Below are 18,921 nucleotides of genomic sequence, written 5' to 3' on the forward strand. Positions count from 1 at the left end.
CCCCACAATGGCCCTCCCCCCACAATGGCCCTCCCCCCCACAATGGCCCTCCCCCCACAATGGCCCTCCCCCCCACAATGGCCCTCCCTCCTACAATGGCCCTCCCCCACAATGGCCCTCCCCCCACAATGGCCCTCCCCCACAATGGCCTCTCCCCCACAATGGCCCCCCCACAATGGCCCTCCCCCCACAATGGCCCTCCCCCACAATGGCCTCTCCCCCACAATGGCCTCTCCCCCACAATGGTCCTCCCCACAGTGGCCCTCCCCCCACCCACAACGGCCCTCCCCCCACAATGGCCCTTCCCCCCCCCACACAATGGCCCTCCCTCCCACAATGGCCCTCCCCCCCCCCACAATGGCCCTCCCCCCCACAATGGCCCACCCCCCACAATCTCTCTCTCCTAATGTTATCATAAATTTTCCTCATAATGTTGTCAAAATGTCGTTGGTAATGTTGTTGTGAACCATCTTTCATAATGTTGCGAGTGTCCCCTTGTTATGTTGACACCTCCCTCTCTTCTCTCCCTCACTGCCTCACTCACTCCCTCACTCACTCCCTCTCTCCCACTCCCTCTCTCCCCCTCTCTCTCCCCCTCCCACCCGCTCCCTTCCCCCGAAATGGTATTGCGAAATTAGCGCCCGTTATCGGATCAGCGGGTCCGCAGGGAGGCTGATTCCTTCCTGGCCAGCTTCAAGGTCCTCGCCGCGTCCTCCAGTCTGCCCGGGAATATTGGCTCCTCCGTCTCTCCGGCCCAGAGGCGGGTTCGTCTCCCTCCGCCGGAGGTGAGATGACACACTCTTATCATCCGGGATGATGTGATTCGTTAGAACGCATCTCTCTCTCTCTCTGTCTCTCTCTCTCTCTGTCTCTCTCTCTCTCTTTCTCTCGCTCGCTCGCTCTCGTGTGTTCTCTGGGTCTGTCCACGGCTCCTCTATCTTGCATTTTTGCGCACATATCCGCAATTTAATGCGTGTTTTTGCGGAGGCGTGAGACGTTCGGCCGACCTCCGCTGGGTGCCCGTGTTCGCGTTCATGTTTGTAATGGTCATTTTTGCAGAGATAATTTCTGTAATTAATTTTATTTTTCATTGCATCTTGCGCTATTTATCATTGTCCATATTGCTTCGCTATAGGTATCTTTGGTCGTACATATACACCGCCTGTTATATATATATATATATATATATATATATATATATATATATATATATATATATATATATATATTATATATATTATATATATATATATATATATATATATATATATATATATATATATATATATATATATATATATATATATATATATAATATATTCATTCCTAAAGTACTTTCGTGTTAATCAAGAGATCATCAGAAGGCTGAACATTACAATTCAGTGGAGGAGATATATAGGCGGAATGTGTACATGTGTACATGTGTACATGTGTACATGTGAGGTGTACTACAACATATGAAGAAGAGAGAAGTGTTTATAAGGGCCAACGTGAATGACAGGTTGTTATCCAGGGTTAAGGTGGTTAGCACTTTATGTGCCTCGGGCCTGGAGCACCCACCACAACAGCACCACAACATTAGGCCTAATGTTCTAACAACTTTTTACAACTACGAACAAGATTCCTAAATGCTACATTGATATTTTTTTTAGTTTAGGAATGTACTTAAAGTTATCATTGAAGTTAACTTTTATAACAAATAACAACAACTTTTACAACTACCACCACCAACTCCACCAAACATCAACCTTATCACAACCAATACCCCCTACCACCCCCCTACCACCCCCCAACCACCCCCCAACCACCCCCCAACCACCCCCACCACCAACTCCACCAAACATCAACCTCATCACAACCAATACCCCCTACCACCCCCCTACCACCCCCCCAACCACCCCCCAACCACCCCCCAACCTCCCCCACCACCAACTCCACCAAACATCAACCTCATCACAACCAATACCCCCTACCACCCCCCTACCACCCCCCCAACCACCCCCCAACCACCCCCCAACCTCCCCCACCACCAACTCCACCAAACATCAACCTCATCACAACCAATACCCCCTACCACCCCCCTACCACCCCCCCAACCACCCCCCAACCACCCCCCAACCACCCCCCAACCACCCCCCAACCACCCCCCTACCACCCCCCTACCACCCCCCAACCACCCCCCAACCTCCCCCACCACCAACAGCCTCAACTACTAGAAAAATGAATTTCTTAAGTTATATATTAGTCATGATGAATAATTCTGAGTTTCTTCATCCACAGGGCGGCGCCAGGCCACCCAGCTCATCTATCGAACGCCGTTGCTCGTGTCTCTGGTGATAGACACAATAGACAGCTGAGTCAACACTAAGGAGCTTGGAACCACTACCTCTCCTGCCACACACAGAGACCACCAACTCTCTGATCTCTGCTACGCTGGAAACGAATTACTCTGACGCGATCGTCTGATCTGCCAAATCAGAGCCCTGCCAGTCAGTGTTGTGAAGCAGATCGTATCAGTGTTTGTCCTAGAAGCGGTATTCAGTCCCGTGAAGCGAACCAACTGACTGCAATACTTCGATCATACTGGATATCAAACCGGAACTGATATTTTTAATTTTTGTACCGACGGAGTGAATGGAAACCGGAGCCAGGGCCAGTAGAGCATTACCCTCGCTGTGTGATGCTCACTTATTGCGTCCCGTCGACTCTCTTCCTCCTCGTAGCTCTCACTTCCCACACACCACGAAATCGAGAACCACTAATATCCTAAACGTATCGCCTAATCCCGTATCGATTTGATACAGACAAACCTATTTTTTTACGTAATTACCGGAGATGTGTGTCATGATACGGCGTCAGAAGCTGTAGATGAGATGACATAGTTGTACGTCTCTAGAGGAGAGGACGGGGCCCTTTGCGCCTCCTTGAACCTTGCCGTGTCACTTGTATGTGAATGAAACACGGAGCCTTAGGTCTGTGTGGCACGCTACGTGTTCCTGGAGGCTCCCTAGCTCCTTACGGGAACTTCAAAGTCCGGGACGCTACTGGACGTGAACTTGTACCTGGTACGGGCTCTGTATGCGCGACAAACCTCAACTCAAAACGGTTCACCACTTGGCTAGAAGGAGCGATAGTATTCGTTCTCACGAGCCAATAAACACCAGGAATCACGCCCAGTCTAGCCAGATATCCCCTGGAGGCCAATGTCACCTACCAGACGGCCTCCCAAGTCTCCTACCACCCGGTGCAGGTGACACAGCCTGCCCGTGCCACCTTCTACCCGCCGGAGGTGAGCAGATCCACCCGCTACTCGCGCCACCTTGAACAGGTGAACACGCCCACCTGTCCTTCCCAGGACTCGGAGCAGGCGTCCACGTCCACCTGCGACATGAGTCGGAAACCCAGCAAGCGGTCCCCAGCGGCCAAGTTTGTGTACGTCACGCCCCCAGCGCCTCAGCATTGTACACAGGTGAGTCTCCCACTGTACTCATGTGAGTCCACACACATCCACACACACACAAGCAACAACCTCAACATTTCCTGAATGATTGTTCCCATACACTAAGACTAGAGTTTATATATACTGGGTGAACGTCTTATGAATATAGCGGCAATGACTCACTAGTTCAGTCTAAAGTTAACTGGTCACTACATTAACAAGGTTGTCTGCTTTCAGTCAACTGTTTCAATCGTTCTCTCGGCCAGTCAATAAAGGTTTCATTAACTTTTTACAAGAAACATTCATCCAATTTTCAAACTTTCATTTCAATATCTTTTCCCCATTTACATAACTACTTGCTGAGAGACATATGGACACTATCATGATATCAGGTGGTTAAAAAACCTCAGCGATAACGAGTAAAGTTATCTTAAATCAATATTGATGCTTCATATTGGCGAAGAAAATGAATGAATTGAACTAGGGAACTATCAGTGTGGGGGGTTATCTTGAGGTTATCTTGAGATGATTTCGGGGCTTTAGTGTCCCCGCGGCCCGGTCCTCGACCAGGCCTCCACTCCCAGGAAGCAGCCCGTGACAGCTGACTAACACCCAGGTACCTATTTTACAGCTAGGTAACAGGGGCATAGGGTGAAAGAAACTCTGCCCCTTGTTTCTCGCCGGCGCCCGGGATCGAACCCGGGACCACAGGATCATAAGTCCAGCGTGCTGTCCGCTCGGCCGACCGGCTCCCAGCTCCGGGGGGAGGGAGGGGGTAAAGTGCTAAGCCATCACGACTATATAGCACTTGGAAGGGATCAGGATAAAGATTTGGAATAGGACTGGGGTGGGGGGGAAGGAATGGTACCCAACCACTTGGACGGTCGGGGATTGAACGCCGACCTGCATGAAGCGAGACCGTCACTCTACCGTCCAGGCCAAGTGGTTGGGCATGAATTGAGTTTATCGCCAAAAATCCATTACCTACACCATCGCAAGGACTCCTTAAGATTTCTCAAACAAAATTATCTTCATGTGTTGATAACAGCATAGAGATAAGAACATAAATACATAAAGGAGTTTAAGCATGCTAATCGGATTAGATTAGCACTCGAACCTGTTCGGGACACGAAGTAACGGCTTGTCAGACCGCTTCCTTCTGATGACTGAACCGTGAGAGCCCCGTCCCATATATTTGGGTTGCACACTGCACATGCATTGTGGACCAAAGAACGAGAGCCCACTATATAGCCATAAAAAATTACCCCCACGACACTCCCACAAAACAGCCCCCCACGACACTGCCACAAAACAGCCCCCCAAGACACTGCCACAAAACAGCCCCCCACGACACTGCCACAAAACAGCCCCCCACGACACTGCCACAAAACAGCCCCCCACGACACTGCCACAAAACAGCCCCCCACGACACTGCCACAAAACAGCCCCCCACGACACTGCCACAAAACAGCCCCCCACGACACTGCCACAAAACAGCACCCCACGACACTCCCACAAAACAGCCCCCCACGACACTGCCACAAAACAGCCCCCCACGACACTGCCACAAAACAGCCCCCCATGACACTGCCACAAAACAGCCCCCCACGACACTGCCACAAAACAGCCCCCCACGACACTGCCACAAAACAGCACCCCACGACACTGCCACAAAACAGCCCCCACGACACTGCCACAAAACAGCCCCCCACGACACTGCCACAAAACAGCCCCCCACGACACCACAAAACAGCACCCCACGACACCACAAAACAGCCCCCCACGACGCCACAAAACAGCCCCCCACGACACTGCCACAAAACAGCCCCCCACGACACTGCCACAAAACAGCCCCCCACGACACCACAAAACAGCCCCCCATGACACTGCCACAAAACAGCACCCCATGACACTGCCACAAAACAGCCCCCCACGACACTGCCACAAAACAGCACCCCACGACACTGCCACAAAACAGCCCCCCACGACACTGCCACAAAACAGCCCCCCACGACACTGCCACAAAACAGCACCCCACGACACTGCCACAAAACAGCCCCCCACGACACTGCCACAAAACAGCCCCCCACGACACTGCCACAAAACAGCACCCCACGACACTGCCACAAAACAGCCCCCCACGACACTGACACAAAACAGCCCCCCACGACACTGCCACAAAACAGCCCCCCACGACATTACCAAACAGCACCCCACGACACTGCCACAAAACAGCCCCCCACGACACTGCCACAAAACAGCCCCCCACGACACTGCCACAAAACAGCCCCCCACGACACTGCCACAAAACAGCACCCCACGACACTGCCACAAAACAGCACCCCACGACACTGCCACAAAACAGCCCCCCACGACACTGCCACAAAACAGCCCCCCACGACATTACCAAACAGCACCCCACGACACTGCCACAAAACAGCCCCCCACGACACTGCCACAAAACAGCCCCCCACGACACTGCCACAAAACAGCCCCCCACGACACTGCCACAAAACAGCCCCCCACGACACTGCCACAAAACAGCACCCCACGACACTGCCACAAAACAGCCCCCCACGACACTGCCACAAAACAGCCCCCCACGACACTGCCACAAAACAGCCCCCCACGACACTGCCACAAAACAGCCCCCCACGACACTGCCACAAAACAGCACCCCACGACACTGCCACAAAACAGCCCCCCACGACATTACCAAACAGCACCCCACGACACTGCCACAAAACAGCCCCCCACGACACTGCCACAAAACAGCACCCCACGACACTGCCACAAAACAGCCCCCCACGACACTGCCACAAAACAGCCCCCCACGACACTGCCACAAAACAGCCCCCCACGACATTACCAAACAGCACCCCACGACACTGCCACAAAACAGCCCCCCACGACACTGCCACAAAACAGCCCCCCACGACACTGCCACAAAACAGCCCCCCACGACACTGCCACAAAACAGCCCCCCACGACACTGCCACAAAACAGCCCCCCACGACACTGCCACAAAACAGCCCCCACGACATTACCAAACAGCACCCCACGACACGACAAAACAGCACCCCACGACACGACAAAACAGCCCCCCACGACACGACAAAACAGCCCCCCACGACACTGCCACAAAACAGCCCCCCACGACACTGCCACAAAACAGCCCCCCACGACACTGCCACAAAACAGCCCCCCACGACACTGCCACAAAACAGCCCCCCACGACACTGCCACAAAACAGCACCCCACGACACTGCCACAAAACAGCACCCCACGACACTGCCACAAAACAGCCCCCCACGACACTGCCACAAAACAGCACCCCACGACACTGCCACAAAACAGCACCCCACGACACTGACACAAAACAGCACCCCACGACACGACAAAACAGCACCCCACGACACGACAAAACAGCACCCCACGACACGACAAAACAGCACCCCACGACACTGTCACAACAGCCCCCGCCAAGCAGACATTCCTCTGGCCCTCGCCCGGCGACTGGGGGGCCAATAAGCACCAATGCAGCATCAGCGTGGGCAGAACTACAGCTCCGGAGCACATGCAGATCTCCACTGCGGCAGATGAGGCGGCGCGGGAGGCTGGAAGGGGAGGATGCGGAGGCATTGGAGCGGAGATGAGGCGAGGCGAATGTGAGGGGGAGGCAGAGAGAGAGATAGAGATAGAGAGAGAGAGAGAGAGAGAGAGAGAGAGAGAGAGAGAGAGAGAGAGAGAGAGAGAGAGAGAGAGAGAGAGAGAGAGAGAGAGAGAGAGAGAGAGATAGAGAGATATAGAGAGATACAGAGATACAGAGATACAGAGATACAGAGATAGAGAGAGAGAGAGAGAGATAGAGATAGAGACCCCTTCTCACGTGCTTATTCCAGGTCTGCCTAGCTCAAGGAACTTGACTCTCCTTATGGAAGAAGGCGATGTTGTTCCGTAACATAGAAAGAAGAGCCGCTCAGTGATTGGTAAATACAGACCTGCGTCACTGCTCTCCATTACTGGTAAAATTATCGAATCATTAATCGATTAGCAAATGATTTCATATTTTTTACCATCATCGGCTACTACGTGATCGACAGCATGGTTTTAGAAAAGAAATTTGCTGCTGATCTCTTGCTAAATCTCTCCACTAAGCGGCATCAGTCACTGGATGAGTCCAAGATCAGCTGTGTTGTTGCTCTAGACACAACAGGAGCCCTTGATCGGGTCTGGCAATATAGATTAGTAGTGAAACTTTAAGTACTTGGCATCATAGGCTAGTAGAGAGCCGTGCAAGCAGGCTCATCTCTATAGTCTTGACCAAGTCTTGTGTGAACATCAGACCCTGCAACACCGTCGTGACGTTAATGGACTTACTGCTATGTAATAAGGCCAACATTCTCTAAGTTCTGCACCTGGCCCAACTCCATGGACAACAAATTGTTGGTACCCGTATAACAAGGCTTTCAACCTTCAGCAGCCTCATGATGGAACGGTGTTTTTCAAGAACGTCTCTGCCTACAGCATTTATTTATTCCTAGGCTGGTTATCTTGAGGTGCTTCCGGGGCTTAGCGTCCCTGCGGCCCGGTCGTCGACCAGGCCGACTCACATCTGGAACTTCTTCACTCAACAGGTTGATGCATCAGGTCAACTGGTCGCACGAAGGCTCTGGTTCACATGTGCTTACAAGCTCATCCCGTTCCTTATATGATTATTACTTAACGAATAAAGTTTATTTCCAATGTAGTAGGCATCCATCAGTCTCGGGAGACTATGGAGTTGCGCTCTGGTTGTCGGTCTGGAGTGGCCTCACCAGGGCGCAAAGCCAGGGTAGGTTGGTACGGGGGAGAAGCTGTTACCCAGGCAGCAGGTCTGGGTCTGAGGTGTCCGGTCCAATGATATATACAATGAGATCATGAAATAAATGAATCTCCTGGACCAAGTTTCAACTGAACTGAGGTAGACAGCTCTGGCAGTGTTACCAAGCGCCTTATATGATACTGTATGAAAGTTCTCTGTATCATAATTTCAAAGAACATACTCGTGAAATAAATGAGTGTCCAGGAGTAGGCTTCTGATGAGCTGAGGTAGGATAACAGCTCTTGCTTGCAATTTCACTAGATACTTTAATCGACAGCATTAATGAACCCTAGTCTTAGCTAAAAAAAAAAAGAGAATGAAAGACCGAGAGAGAGAGAGAGAGAGAGAGAGAGAGTCAGAGAGAGTCAGAGAGAGACAGAGAGAGTGAGTGAGAGAGAGTGAGAGAGTGTGAAAGAGAGAGAGAGAGAGGGGGGGGGGTGTTGTGTTCGGGGCGGCGCTGGAGACCTGGCAGTTATTACTCTGCCAGAGAAATGGAGTTTAATTCGCCAAGTTCCGCCGGTGGAGGAGTCCGGGAGGGAGTGGAGGGGGGTGGGGGGTCCTGGAGGGAGTGGGGGGGCCGGGAGGGAGTGGAGTGGAGGGGGTGTCCTGGAGGGAGTGGAGGGGGGGGGGTCCGGGAGGGACGTGGAGGTGGGGGGTCCGGGAGGGACGTGGAGGGGGGGAAGTCCGGGAGGGACGTGGAGGGGGGGGGGGTCCGGGAGGGACGTGGAGGGATTTAAGGGACAAATATTCTTGCATCTTATTTTCAACTTCCTGAGAATACCAAATGTCTTAATGACGGTGGTGACCCCACCACTGGTGGTGACCCCAACCACTGGTGGTGACCCCACCACTGGTGGTGACCCCACCACTGGTGCTGACCCCCACCACTGGTGGTGACCCCCACCACTGGTGGTGACCCCACCACTGGTGCTGACCCCACCACTGGTGCTGACCCCACCACTGGTGCTGACCCCCACCACTGGTGCTGACCCCACCACTGGTGCTGACCCCACCACTGGTGCTGACCCCACCACTGGTGGTGACCCTACCACTGGTGCTGACCCCCACCACTGGTGGTGACCCCACCACTGGTGCTGACCCCCACCACTGGTGGTGACCCCACCACTGGTGCTGACCCCCACCACTGGTGCTGACCCCCACCACTGGTGCTGACCCCCACCACTGGTGCTGACCCCCACCACTGGTGGTGACCCCCACCACTGGTGCTGACCCCACCACTGGTGCTGACCCCCACCACTGGTGCTGACCCCACCACTGGTGCTGACCCCCACCACTGGTGGTGACCCCCACCACTGATGGTGACCCCACCTCTGGTGGTGACCCCCACCACTGGTGGTGACCCCACCTCTGGTGGTGACCCCACCACTGGTGCTGACCCCCACCACTGGTGCTGACCCCCACCACTGGTGCTGACCCCCACCACTGGTGCTGACCCCACCACTGGTGCTGACCCCACCATTGGTGGTGCCCCCGCCACTGGTGGTGACCCCGCCACTGGTGGTGACCCCACCACTGGTGCTGACCCCACCACTGGTGCTGACCCCACCACTGGTGCTGGCCCCCAACACTGGTGCTGACCCCCAACACTGGTGCTGACCCCCACCACTGGTGCTGACCCCACTACTGGTGCTGACCCCACCACTGGTGCTGACCCCCAACACTGGTGGTGACCCCACCACTGGTGGTGACCCCACCACTGGTGCTGACCCCCAACACTGGTGGTGACCCCCAACACTGGTGCTGACCCCCAACACTGGTGGTGACCCCCAACACTGGTGCTGACCCCCAACACTGGTGGTGACCCCAACACTGGTGGTGACCCCAACACTGGTGGTGACCCCCACCACTGATGGTGACCCCACCTCTGGTGGTGACCCCCACCACTGGTGGTGACCCCACCTCTGGTGGTGACCCCACCACTGGTGCTGACCCCCACCACTGGTGCTGACCCCCACCACTGGTGCTGACCCCCACCACTGGTGCTGACCCCACCACTGGTGCTGACCCCACCATTGGTGGTGCCCCCGCCACTGGTGGTGACCCCACCACTGGTGCTGACCCCACCACTGGTGCTGACCCCACCACTGGTGCTGACCCCACCACTGGTGCTGACCCCCAACACTGGTGCTGACCCCCAACACTGGTGGTGACCCCCAACACTGGTGCTGACCCCCAACACTGGTGGTGACCCCCAACACTGGTGGTGACCCCAACACTGGTGGTGACCCCAACACTGGTGGTGACCCCAACACTGGTGCTGACCCCCAACACTGGTGCTGACCCCACCACTGGTGGTGACCCCACCAGTGGTGCTGACCCCACCACTGGTGCTGACCCCCACCACTGGTGCTGACCCCACCACTGGCGATACTGAATGAAGAAGAGAGGCAGGAAATAAAGAAGAATGAAGAAGCCATCGAGGATAGAAAAGATGGAAGACAGAATGAGTTAAAAACATCACCACCACTCTACCAGGAGATGAGAAATTACTCGGGCAACACTGAGGCAAGAAATGCGGAGAGGAGGGAAGGAAAGAGGAGATTAATGCTGATAAATGGAAGCCGAGAATAATCAGGAGCCATTAGGGAGGAAGAGAGATAGGGAGGAAGAGAGATAGGGAGGAAGAGAGATAGTGCGAACAGGAAATGGAACGCAAGCGGCAGTAAGGAACTGAAGCTCAACAAAGATGGAGAAGATTGGGGATGAAGATAGATCATCATGAAGGATGAAAGAAGAGGCGGAGAAGGAAGGAAGAGGTGGAGGAGGAAGGAAAAGGTGAAGGAGGAAGGAGGAGAAGGTGGGAAAAGAATGGGGGATCAGGATAGGAGAGTCTGGAAAACCCAGGAAGGCAGTAAACTCACACCAGGGTAATAAAAACTTTATTACTTAACATACAGCCTCCTTGCCTACTCCCAGCCAGCCTACCCTGATCTCTGCTCGTCCTCTGACACGTCGAGACTAAAGTCTTACATTACACCGTCAACAATTTGTTAAACGTTGTCTCGTTTTTTTTTTTTTGAGATGTAAAAAGATCAGTTTATCACACACTTGTACAAGCTAAAATCAAATATAATAATTATACTTTATGATTAGTCATTGTTTTATGTGTAAGAATGATAATACAATCTTGATTTAACACGTGGTGGATGATTAGCGATTGTCTCCCGGGCTGCAATGATGGCCGGAGTGGCTAGTCTTCCATGACATAGTATAGGAAGCTCTCGCACGGCTCTTCCACTCACAAAGACAAGAGCTGAACTTTGTTGGGTCCACAAAGAGCACCACTTACCCCTCAAGTCGCCACAGAGCTGTCATTGATGAGGGTCATCTTTCATGCACCTCAAAAGCTGCTTCATGTTGCCATAAGTTTCCCTGATAATGCAGCTGCAACCCCCAATGGGAGGCTCAGGAACCTGTACACCAATTGATTGACAGTTGAGAGGCGGGACCAAAGAGCCAGAGCTCAACCCCCGCAAACACAACTAGATAAGTACACACAAATACATACAGTCAAACTCTGACTGTGTAAGACCTCAGAAACCGGTCTTATCGGCGGGTTTCTCGTCGTTTTGGTGGAGGTAAATAAGCTCCTGAAATTCCAAGCACGAAATTTCGTGAACTCTGAAGTGTTGAACTATTTTTCTGTGAAGAAAATTCGAGGCGTGAACTGTATGGGATAGAGGCAGCAGCTGGGTAAGGCAGCGTGACCTGACTGTGACCACATGTCAGGCCGTAACAAGATAACACTGCAAGGACGACGTTTACTCAAGTCGTAACAAGATAACACTGCAAGGACGACGTTTACTCAAGTCGTAACAAGGTAACACTGCAAGGATGACGCTTACTCAAGTCGTAACAAGATAACACTGCAAGGACGACGTTTACTCAAGTCGTAACAAGATAACACTGCAAGGACGACGTTTACTCAAGTCGTAACAAGATAACACTGCAAGGACGACGTTTACTCAAGTCGTAACAAGATAACACTGCAAGGACGACGTTTACTCAAGTCGTAACAAGGTAACACTGCAAGGATGACGCTTACTCAAGTCGTAACAAGGTAACACTGCAAGGACGACGCTTACTCAAGTCGTAACAAGGTAACACTGCAAGGATGACGCTTACTCAAGTCGTAACAAGATAACACTGCAAGGATGACGCTTACTCAAGTCGTAACAAGATAACACTGCAAGGATGACGTTTACTCAAGTCGTAACAAGGTAACACTGCAAGGACGACGTTTACTCAAGTCGTAACAAGATAACACTGCAAGGATGACGTTTACTCGGGTCGTAACAAGGTAACACTGCAAGGACGACGTTTACTCGGGTCGTAACAAGATAACACTGCAAGGACGACGTTTACTCGGGTCGTAACAAGATAACACTGCAAGGACGACGTTTACTCGGGTCGTAACAAGATAACACTGCAAGGACGACGTTTACTCGGGTCGTAACAAGATAACACTGCAAGGACGACGTTTACTCGGGTCGTAACAAGATAACACTGCAAGGACGACGCTATTGGGATTCACTCACCAATTGTGCTTGGCAGGATGGATTAAAGTAATGGACATGTCGTCTACCTTAAGAGAGTCTTTTTGCAGTGAGAGAAACGGGGAAGAGTAATTAGATGACGGAGTAACATGGAGGAACTCACGACGGAGGGAGAGAATAAGATTGTGGAGACGGCTACAAGGGAATGTGAGAAGAGCTGCAAAAGTTTGGACTGAGATGATTCTGGAGCAAAAGAAGTTGTTGGACACAAAATGGGAGGACGAGATGGTCAAGCAGAGGCAGTGGATACATCTGCTGGAGCAGCCCTGCCTCGCAGCCAAGCCCTGCCTCGCAGCCTAGCCTTCCCTCGTAGCCTAGCCCTGCCTCTACTTTCAGTCCAATCCTTCCTCTCAACCTCTATCTTAGGGGAAGGAAAATCTTTTAGGGAAGGGAATGGCTTTAGAGAAGAGAACTACTTTAGAGAAGGAAAATCGTGCCTGATGGACCTACTGGAGTTCTGTCTATGATAAAGTAACAAAAATAAGGCAGGACAGAGAAGGGTGGACAGACTGAATATTTCTGGACTACCAAAAAAATCTTTGATAGAGTCTTTACAAGAGATTTCTTCACAAACTCGAGAGGCAGGCGGGAGTAAACAGGAAAGCACTAACATGGGTAAAGAATTACCTAGCAGGATTCAGAGTGTAACTGTGAGGGGCGTAAAGTCGGAAAGGCGAAGGGAAACGAGTAGAGTACTTCAAGCATCGGTGCTGGGATCCCGTACTATTTCTCATTTATGTAAACGACCTACCTACAGGAGTTGAGTCTTTTATGTCGATGTCTGCAGACAGTACAACTCTAATGAGAAGAGTTGTGACAGATGAGGATTGTAAGAATATCCAGGAGGACTTAAACAACCTGAGGAGTTGGTTGGTCAGAGAAATGGCTACTGAATTTCAACACTATCAAGTGTAAAGTGATGGAAATGGGAACAGGAGTCAGGAGACCAAAAGGACAGTACACAATGAAAGGGAACTACCTCTCTGTAACGACTAGAGAAAAAGACCTGGGAGTGAACTACCAGAACTAGGTTCACCGAACCTACCTCGGAAGCTCATATGAAGAGGATACTCTATTCTAGGATAATAAGTCAGCAGAATACCCTACATTAACAAGAGATAGAACATAATTCATGAACCTAAATAAGGAGGTATTTAGATCACTGAACACGCCTAAGACCAATTTTGGAGTATGCAGCCCCATCATGGAGCCCCTAGCAAAAGAAACATAAAATATCTTAAACAAATATAGAAGTCTGCAACAAGGCTCGTCCCGGAATTGCGAGAGATAGGGTATGAAGAGAGACTAAAAGAACTAAACCTGACGACGCTAGAAAAGAGGAGAGAGATGGGAGACATGATAGATATGTATAAAATACTTAGGGGGGATTGACAGAGTGGAAAAAGAGTAAATGTTTACAAAGAATACCAGTAGAACAGAAGAACATGGATGGAAGCTTGAGACTCACATGAATCATAAAGATGTTAGACAGTTTTTATTTAATATTCGAGTAGTGAGAAAATAGAACTAAATGGGCAGGCTGTAGAAGCCAACTCCATTAGTTATTTTAAAAGTAGATATGACAGGGATATAGGTGATGGATCATCGCATTAGACAACCGGCGTGTCATACATCACAGTATAATAACAGGTGTCCACTGTGTCACGCTTCACTGTATGGTACTACAACCTTCATTTACGGAAACAATATATATCTAAAGTAAATGTTACTTAAATTGAATTAATTTTAAGTGAAGTAATTGGCTTCAGCAGCTATTAATTAAGTTATTGTCGGACCCGCGTAATAAACCATTCCATAATATTTAGAAAATGAAATGATTAATCCACATATTTTATTGGGATGGAAAAGAAATATTTTTGCTTGTAACTGTGGTTTTTATCTTCCATTTTTAATCGATATTTTCACTATATATTATAAATATAGTATTTAGTATGCTTGTCTCGGGATTCTTAGCCTAATTGTCAAGTGAATATTACATGAGATACATTATTTCCTCCTCAGGGGAACAAATAAGAGACGTGTAAAGTCATTTTCGTCTTACTGAGATCATAAGGGAGTTAACGTCTTTATATATAACTAAATTATGTTACACCCACTTCAGGAAACTGATCATTAACCTTGTGATCTAAAGAGTTATACGACTTTTTGCAAATAGTCCAGTTTTTCTTCTCCATTAACTGACGCCTTGTTCCGTGTTGCAGGTGCTGGCGACTCTGGTTGTGTCGCTGGGGCCGCTGTGCGCCGGGCTGGGGAAGGGCTACTCCTCCCCGGCACTAGCCTCCATGGCCATGCTCTCTGCCCAGGGCCACCACTTCTCCATCAGCGAAGATCAAGGCTCGTGGATAGCTTCGTTGTCACTCCTGGGAGCTTTCTTCGGAGCAGTGCCAGGCGGAATGGCCATCAGGTTCGGAAGGAAGCGAATATTGTGTGCTGTGGCGATACCTTTCGCACTGTCGTGGCTATTGACTGTGGTAGCATGGAACGTCAACATGCTGTACGTGGCAGCATTGACAGGTGGTGTGTGTTCTGCTGTCATCGCTGTTGTTACGCCTGTCTACATCAGCGAGATCGCTCACCCCGAGATTCGGGGCTGCTTGTGTGCCTTAGCCAAGCTGAGCAGCAACATTGGCATGCTGCTCTCCTACCTTTTAGGCGCCTTCCTCAACTGGCGGGAACTAGCCACGGTTACGGCGGTGGCTCCTGTCTGCCTGTTCCTCGCCGCACTATTCATCCCTGAAACGCCTAGCTTCCTGCTGTATCGAGGGCGGGACACCGAGGCAGCTAACGCGCTGCGCTGGCTGCGCGGGTCAGAGACGGACGTGGCGCGTGAGCTGACCACCATGAAAGCCAACATCGCCACTCTGCGTCGCGAGACAGACTCCTGTCCGCAACGCGCAGCGCCTCGCGAGCTCCTCCGTCCGCTATTCATCACCTGCGGCCTCATGGTCTTCCAGAAGTTCAGCGGTGCGAACGCCTTCAACTTCTATGCAGTGCCCATTTTAGCCAAGACTTTCGTTGGTCTGAACCCGTATCGCGCAGCAGTCGTGGTGGCCTTCGTTCAGATCTGCGCCGGAATGGCGTCTTCGGCACTGATCGATACTGTCGGGCGTCGGCCGCTGCTTGTCTTCAGCAACATGCTCATGTCCGCGGCACTGGCAGCCTTTGGAGGCTACATGTACCTGAAGGGTCTTGATCAAGACGAGAATCTCCTTGCACGACAGCAATGGCGGGATTCAGATTGGGTCCCTCTCTTCTGCATACTCGTAATCGAGATAGCCTTCGCTCTCGGTGTCTCACCAATCAGCTGGCTGTACATCGGGGAACTCTTCCCACTGAAACATCGGGGGCTTGGCTCTGTGGCAGCTGCTGTGAGTTATGCCTGCTCCTTCGTCAGTGTGAAGACCTTCGTGGACCTGGAGTCCTTACTTGGGCTGCACGGAGCGTTTTGGCTGTACTCGAGTGTCGCAGCTCTTGCCCTCGTCTTCACACTCATATTTGTCCCCGAGACTAAAGGAAAAAGTCTACAGGAGATGCAGACGGTAGACCTGCAGAAGGAGACGCTCATATAGCAGCCAGCCCGCCCACTAGCGCCGCTGCGACCACCCACCGTCCACTGGGAGATGCCTCCTGGACAGCGGCCCTACAGAGAGATCCTGCTGTAGGTGCTGGTGCAGGAGCCCAGAGCCCCGGTCCGGCGGCGCCGCCGCCCCGTCTTCCCGCTACTGGTGGTTCCCCCCACCCAATATGCGGTGCCGCCGGTGCCCGGGAGCCTCCACGGCCGCAGCCACGCTAGAGGGCGGTCTTGGCCCTAATTGTGATATTCACGCCCGTGCTGTCTTATTCCCTCTCAAGAGTGTCATCTTAGTGAAGAAAACACCACTTATGTGAACTGAGTGTGCTTGAGGACACGATTTTAGAAGAGCACACTCAGCAGTGACGTGCAAAATAGGTTCAAAACTTTTTCCGCCTTGTATTTTCCATCTTTTTTTCGGAAAAGACAGCTTTGATATAGTGTTAATAACTTCATGTCTTTACCTGATGTGGGGCAACTTATGCTTCCTGTCATTTCATGGAAAGTTTAACTCAAGGAGACAAAGTTGTCTTGAAGAAGTAGGCATGCAAGTGATAAAGGGCCTTTATGAATTTATATATATATATATATATATATATATATATATATATATATATATATATATATATATATATATATATATATATATATATATATATATGTCGTACCTAGTAGCCAGAATGCACTTCTCAGCCTACTATGCAAGGCCCGATTTGCCTAATAAGCCAAGTTTTCATGAATTAATGTTTTTTCGACTACCTAACCTACCTAACCTAATCTAACCTAACTTTTTTGGCTACCTAACCTAACCTAACCCATAAAGATAGGTTAGGTTAGGTTAGGTAGGGTTGGTTAGGTTCGGTCATATATCTACTAAAAACAATAAAAACTCCAATAACTCCAATAAAAAAAATTGACCTCATACATAATGAAATGGGTAGCTTTATCATTTCATAAGAAAAAAATTTGAGAAAATATATTAATTCAGGAAAACTTGGCTTATTAGGCAAAACGGGCCTTGCATAGTAGGCTGAGAAGTGCATTCAGGCTACTAGGTACGACATATATATATATATATATATATATATATATATATATATATATATATATATATATATATATATATATATATATATATATATATATATATATATCAAACTGTCTATCTCAAGAATATTTTAAGTTCTAATCACGATAATCACGACTGTACTGGATCTAGTTACTGTTGTTACTATGTCTAATTAATTAATTATAGACCATCTTTAGAGACGCTGATTTTTTTCACTTTATCTTCAGTCGCCTTCTATTAGGGTTTGTATTCTTCAGGAAGAGAATTATAGACTGAGGTACTAGTCAATACTTTAGGGTTTGCATCACTATTGTAATTAATCCATATAAACTTTAAGGTTAGATCAGGTATTAAATGATTAATAGGTTATCCATTGTCTCCAAACAGATATTAATCCATTTCTAGTTCAAATTTAGTTTCAGGCACGTAATAATCTGTTTATAAGCTTAAAGTTAGTACCGAATATTACAGAAACCAAATTGCAGCGTTGCGTTTAGTCCAGAGAATGAGCAACGTGAATTGAGTTTCTGTAAATTCTTGAGTGTAACGAATCAGACGCAGCCTAACGCCCGTTGTTTCAACATCTCCTCTTGTCCCTCGCTTGCTGTAACACGAAGAATATACTTAAGGCTGTTCTATACATACATGGACTCAAAAAAAAACATTAGAAACACTTTTTCAGAGCAGACCTTTGAAATCATTTTTTAGTATTTAACTCTTAATTCTGAAATGATCTCAAGGTCATTTTTTTTTTTAAATCCAGGAAAACTGCATTGTCTTGTGTCTTATAATACTGGATGACCATGTGTCTTCCAGCACCCAGGAGAACCAGTCGCCTCCCAGTATTCTGGATCTCTATGTCTTCCAAAAAAAATCTTAAGAAACCCGCTAGCTTTCCAAGACCTTGGACTGTCATTTATCTTCCAGAGAAATCCTCTGCATAATGTGTATGCCTCGGTGGCTCAAGGTGGTATCTAAAGTGTTCTGTCGTGCCTCGGATATATCTCCCAAATGTGAACACTTACTGTAAGCAAGATTATGTGTTTCTTAAGTACTTCATTCTCTCTTTTTTTGCTCTGTTTGAATGTGTGGTACTTTAGGTAGGCTTACATTGCGAGTTACACATTCAGTAGGCCTACATTGTGTGTTAGGTATCTTTAATTTGCCTATATTTGTTATATCTGAAGTATATCTTCATTGTGTTTTGTACCTTAAGTAGGTTTACACTGTGTTATACCTTTAGTGGACCTACCCAAGTAGGCCTATGCTGTGTGATACCTTTAAATAGGCCTACAATGTCTGATACCTTGAGTAGGCCTACACTGTGTGGAATACCTTAAGTAGGTATTCTGTATTATTCTGTTCACCATTAACAAATTT

General features: G+C 49.6%; 1 protein-coding gene across 1 annotated transcript; it reads left to right on the plus strand.

Annotated features, from left to right (window-relative positions):
* Window positions 1–2,286: 2,286 nt before the first annotated feature.
* On the plus strand, window positions 2,287–17,107 carry LOC123749931 (facilitated trehalose transporter Tret1-2 homolog). The gene is made up of 2 exons (XM_069308768.1): window positions 2,287–3,469; window positions 15,103–17,107. Exons 1-2 carry the CDS (start codon window positions 3,389–3,391, stop codon window positions 16,468–16,470), a joined length of 1,449 nt encoding a protein of 482 aa, XP_069164869.1. The 5' UTR covers window positions 2,287–3,388; the 3' UTR covers window positions 16,471–17,107.
* Window positions 17,108–18,921: the final 1,814 nt, after the last annotated feature.

This window comes from Procambarus clarkii, chromosome 63 (genome assembly GCF_040958095.1).
Source record: "Procambarus clarkii isolate CNS0578487 chromosome 63, FALCON_Pclarkii_2.0, whole genome shotgun sequence".
NCBI classification, from domain to species: domain Eukaryota; kingdom Metazoa; phylum Arthropoda; class Malacostraca; order Decapoda; family Cambaridae; genus Procambarus; species Procambarus clarkii.

Excerpts from the sequence above, each read along its gene's own strand:
- LOC123749931 (XM_069308768.1), top strand. The coding sequence starts at position 3,389 with ATGAGTCGGAAACCCAGCAAGCGGTCCCCAGCGGCCAAGTTTGTGTAC. Across the intron at positions 3,470-15,102 it reads CGCCTCAGCATTGTACACAG|GTGCTGGCGACTCTGGTTGT; the intron begins GTGAGTCTCCCA and ends TCCGTGTTGCAG.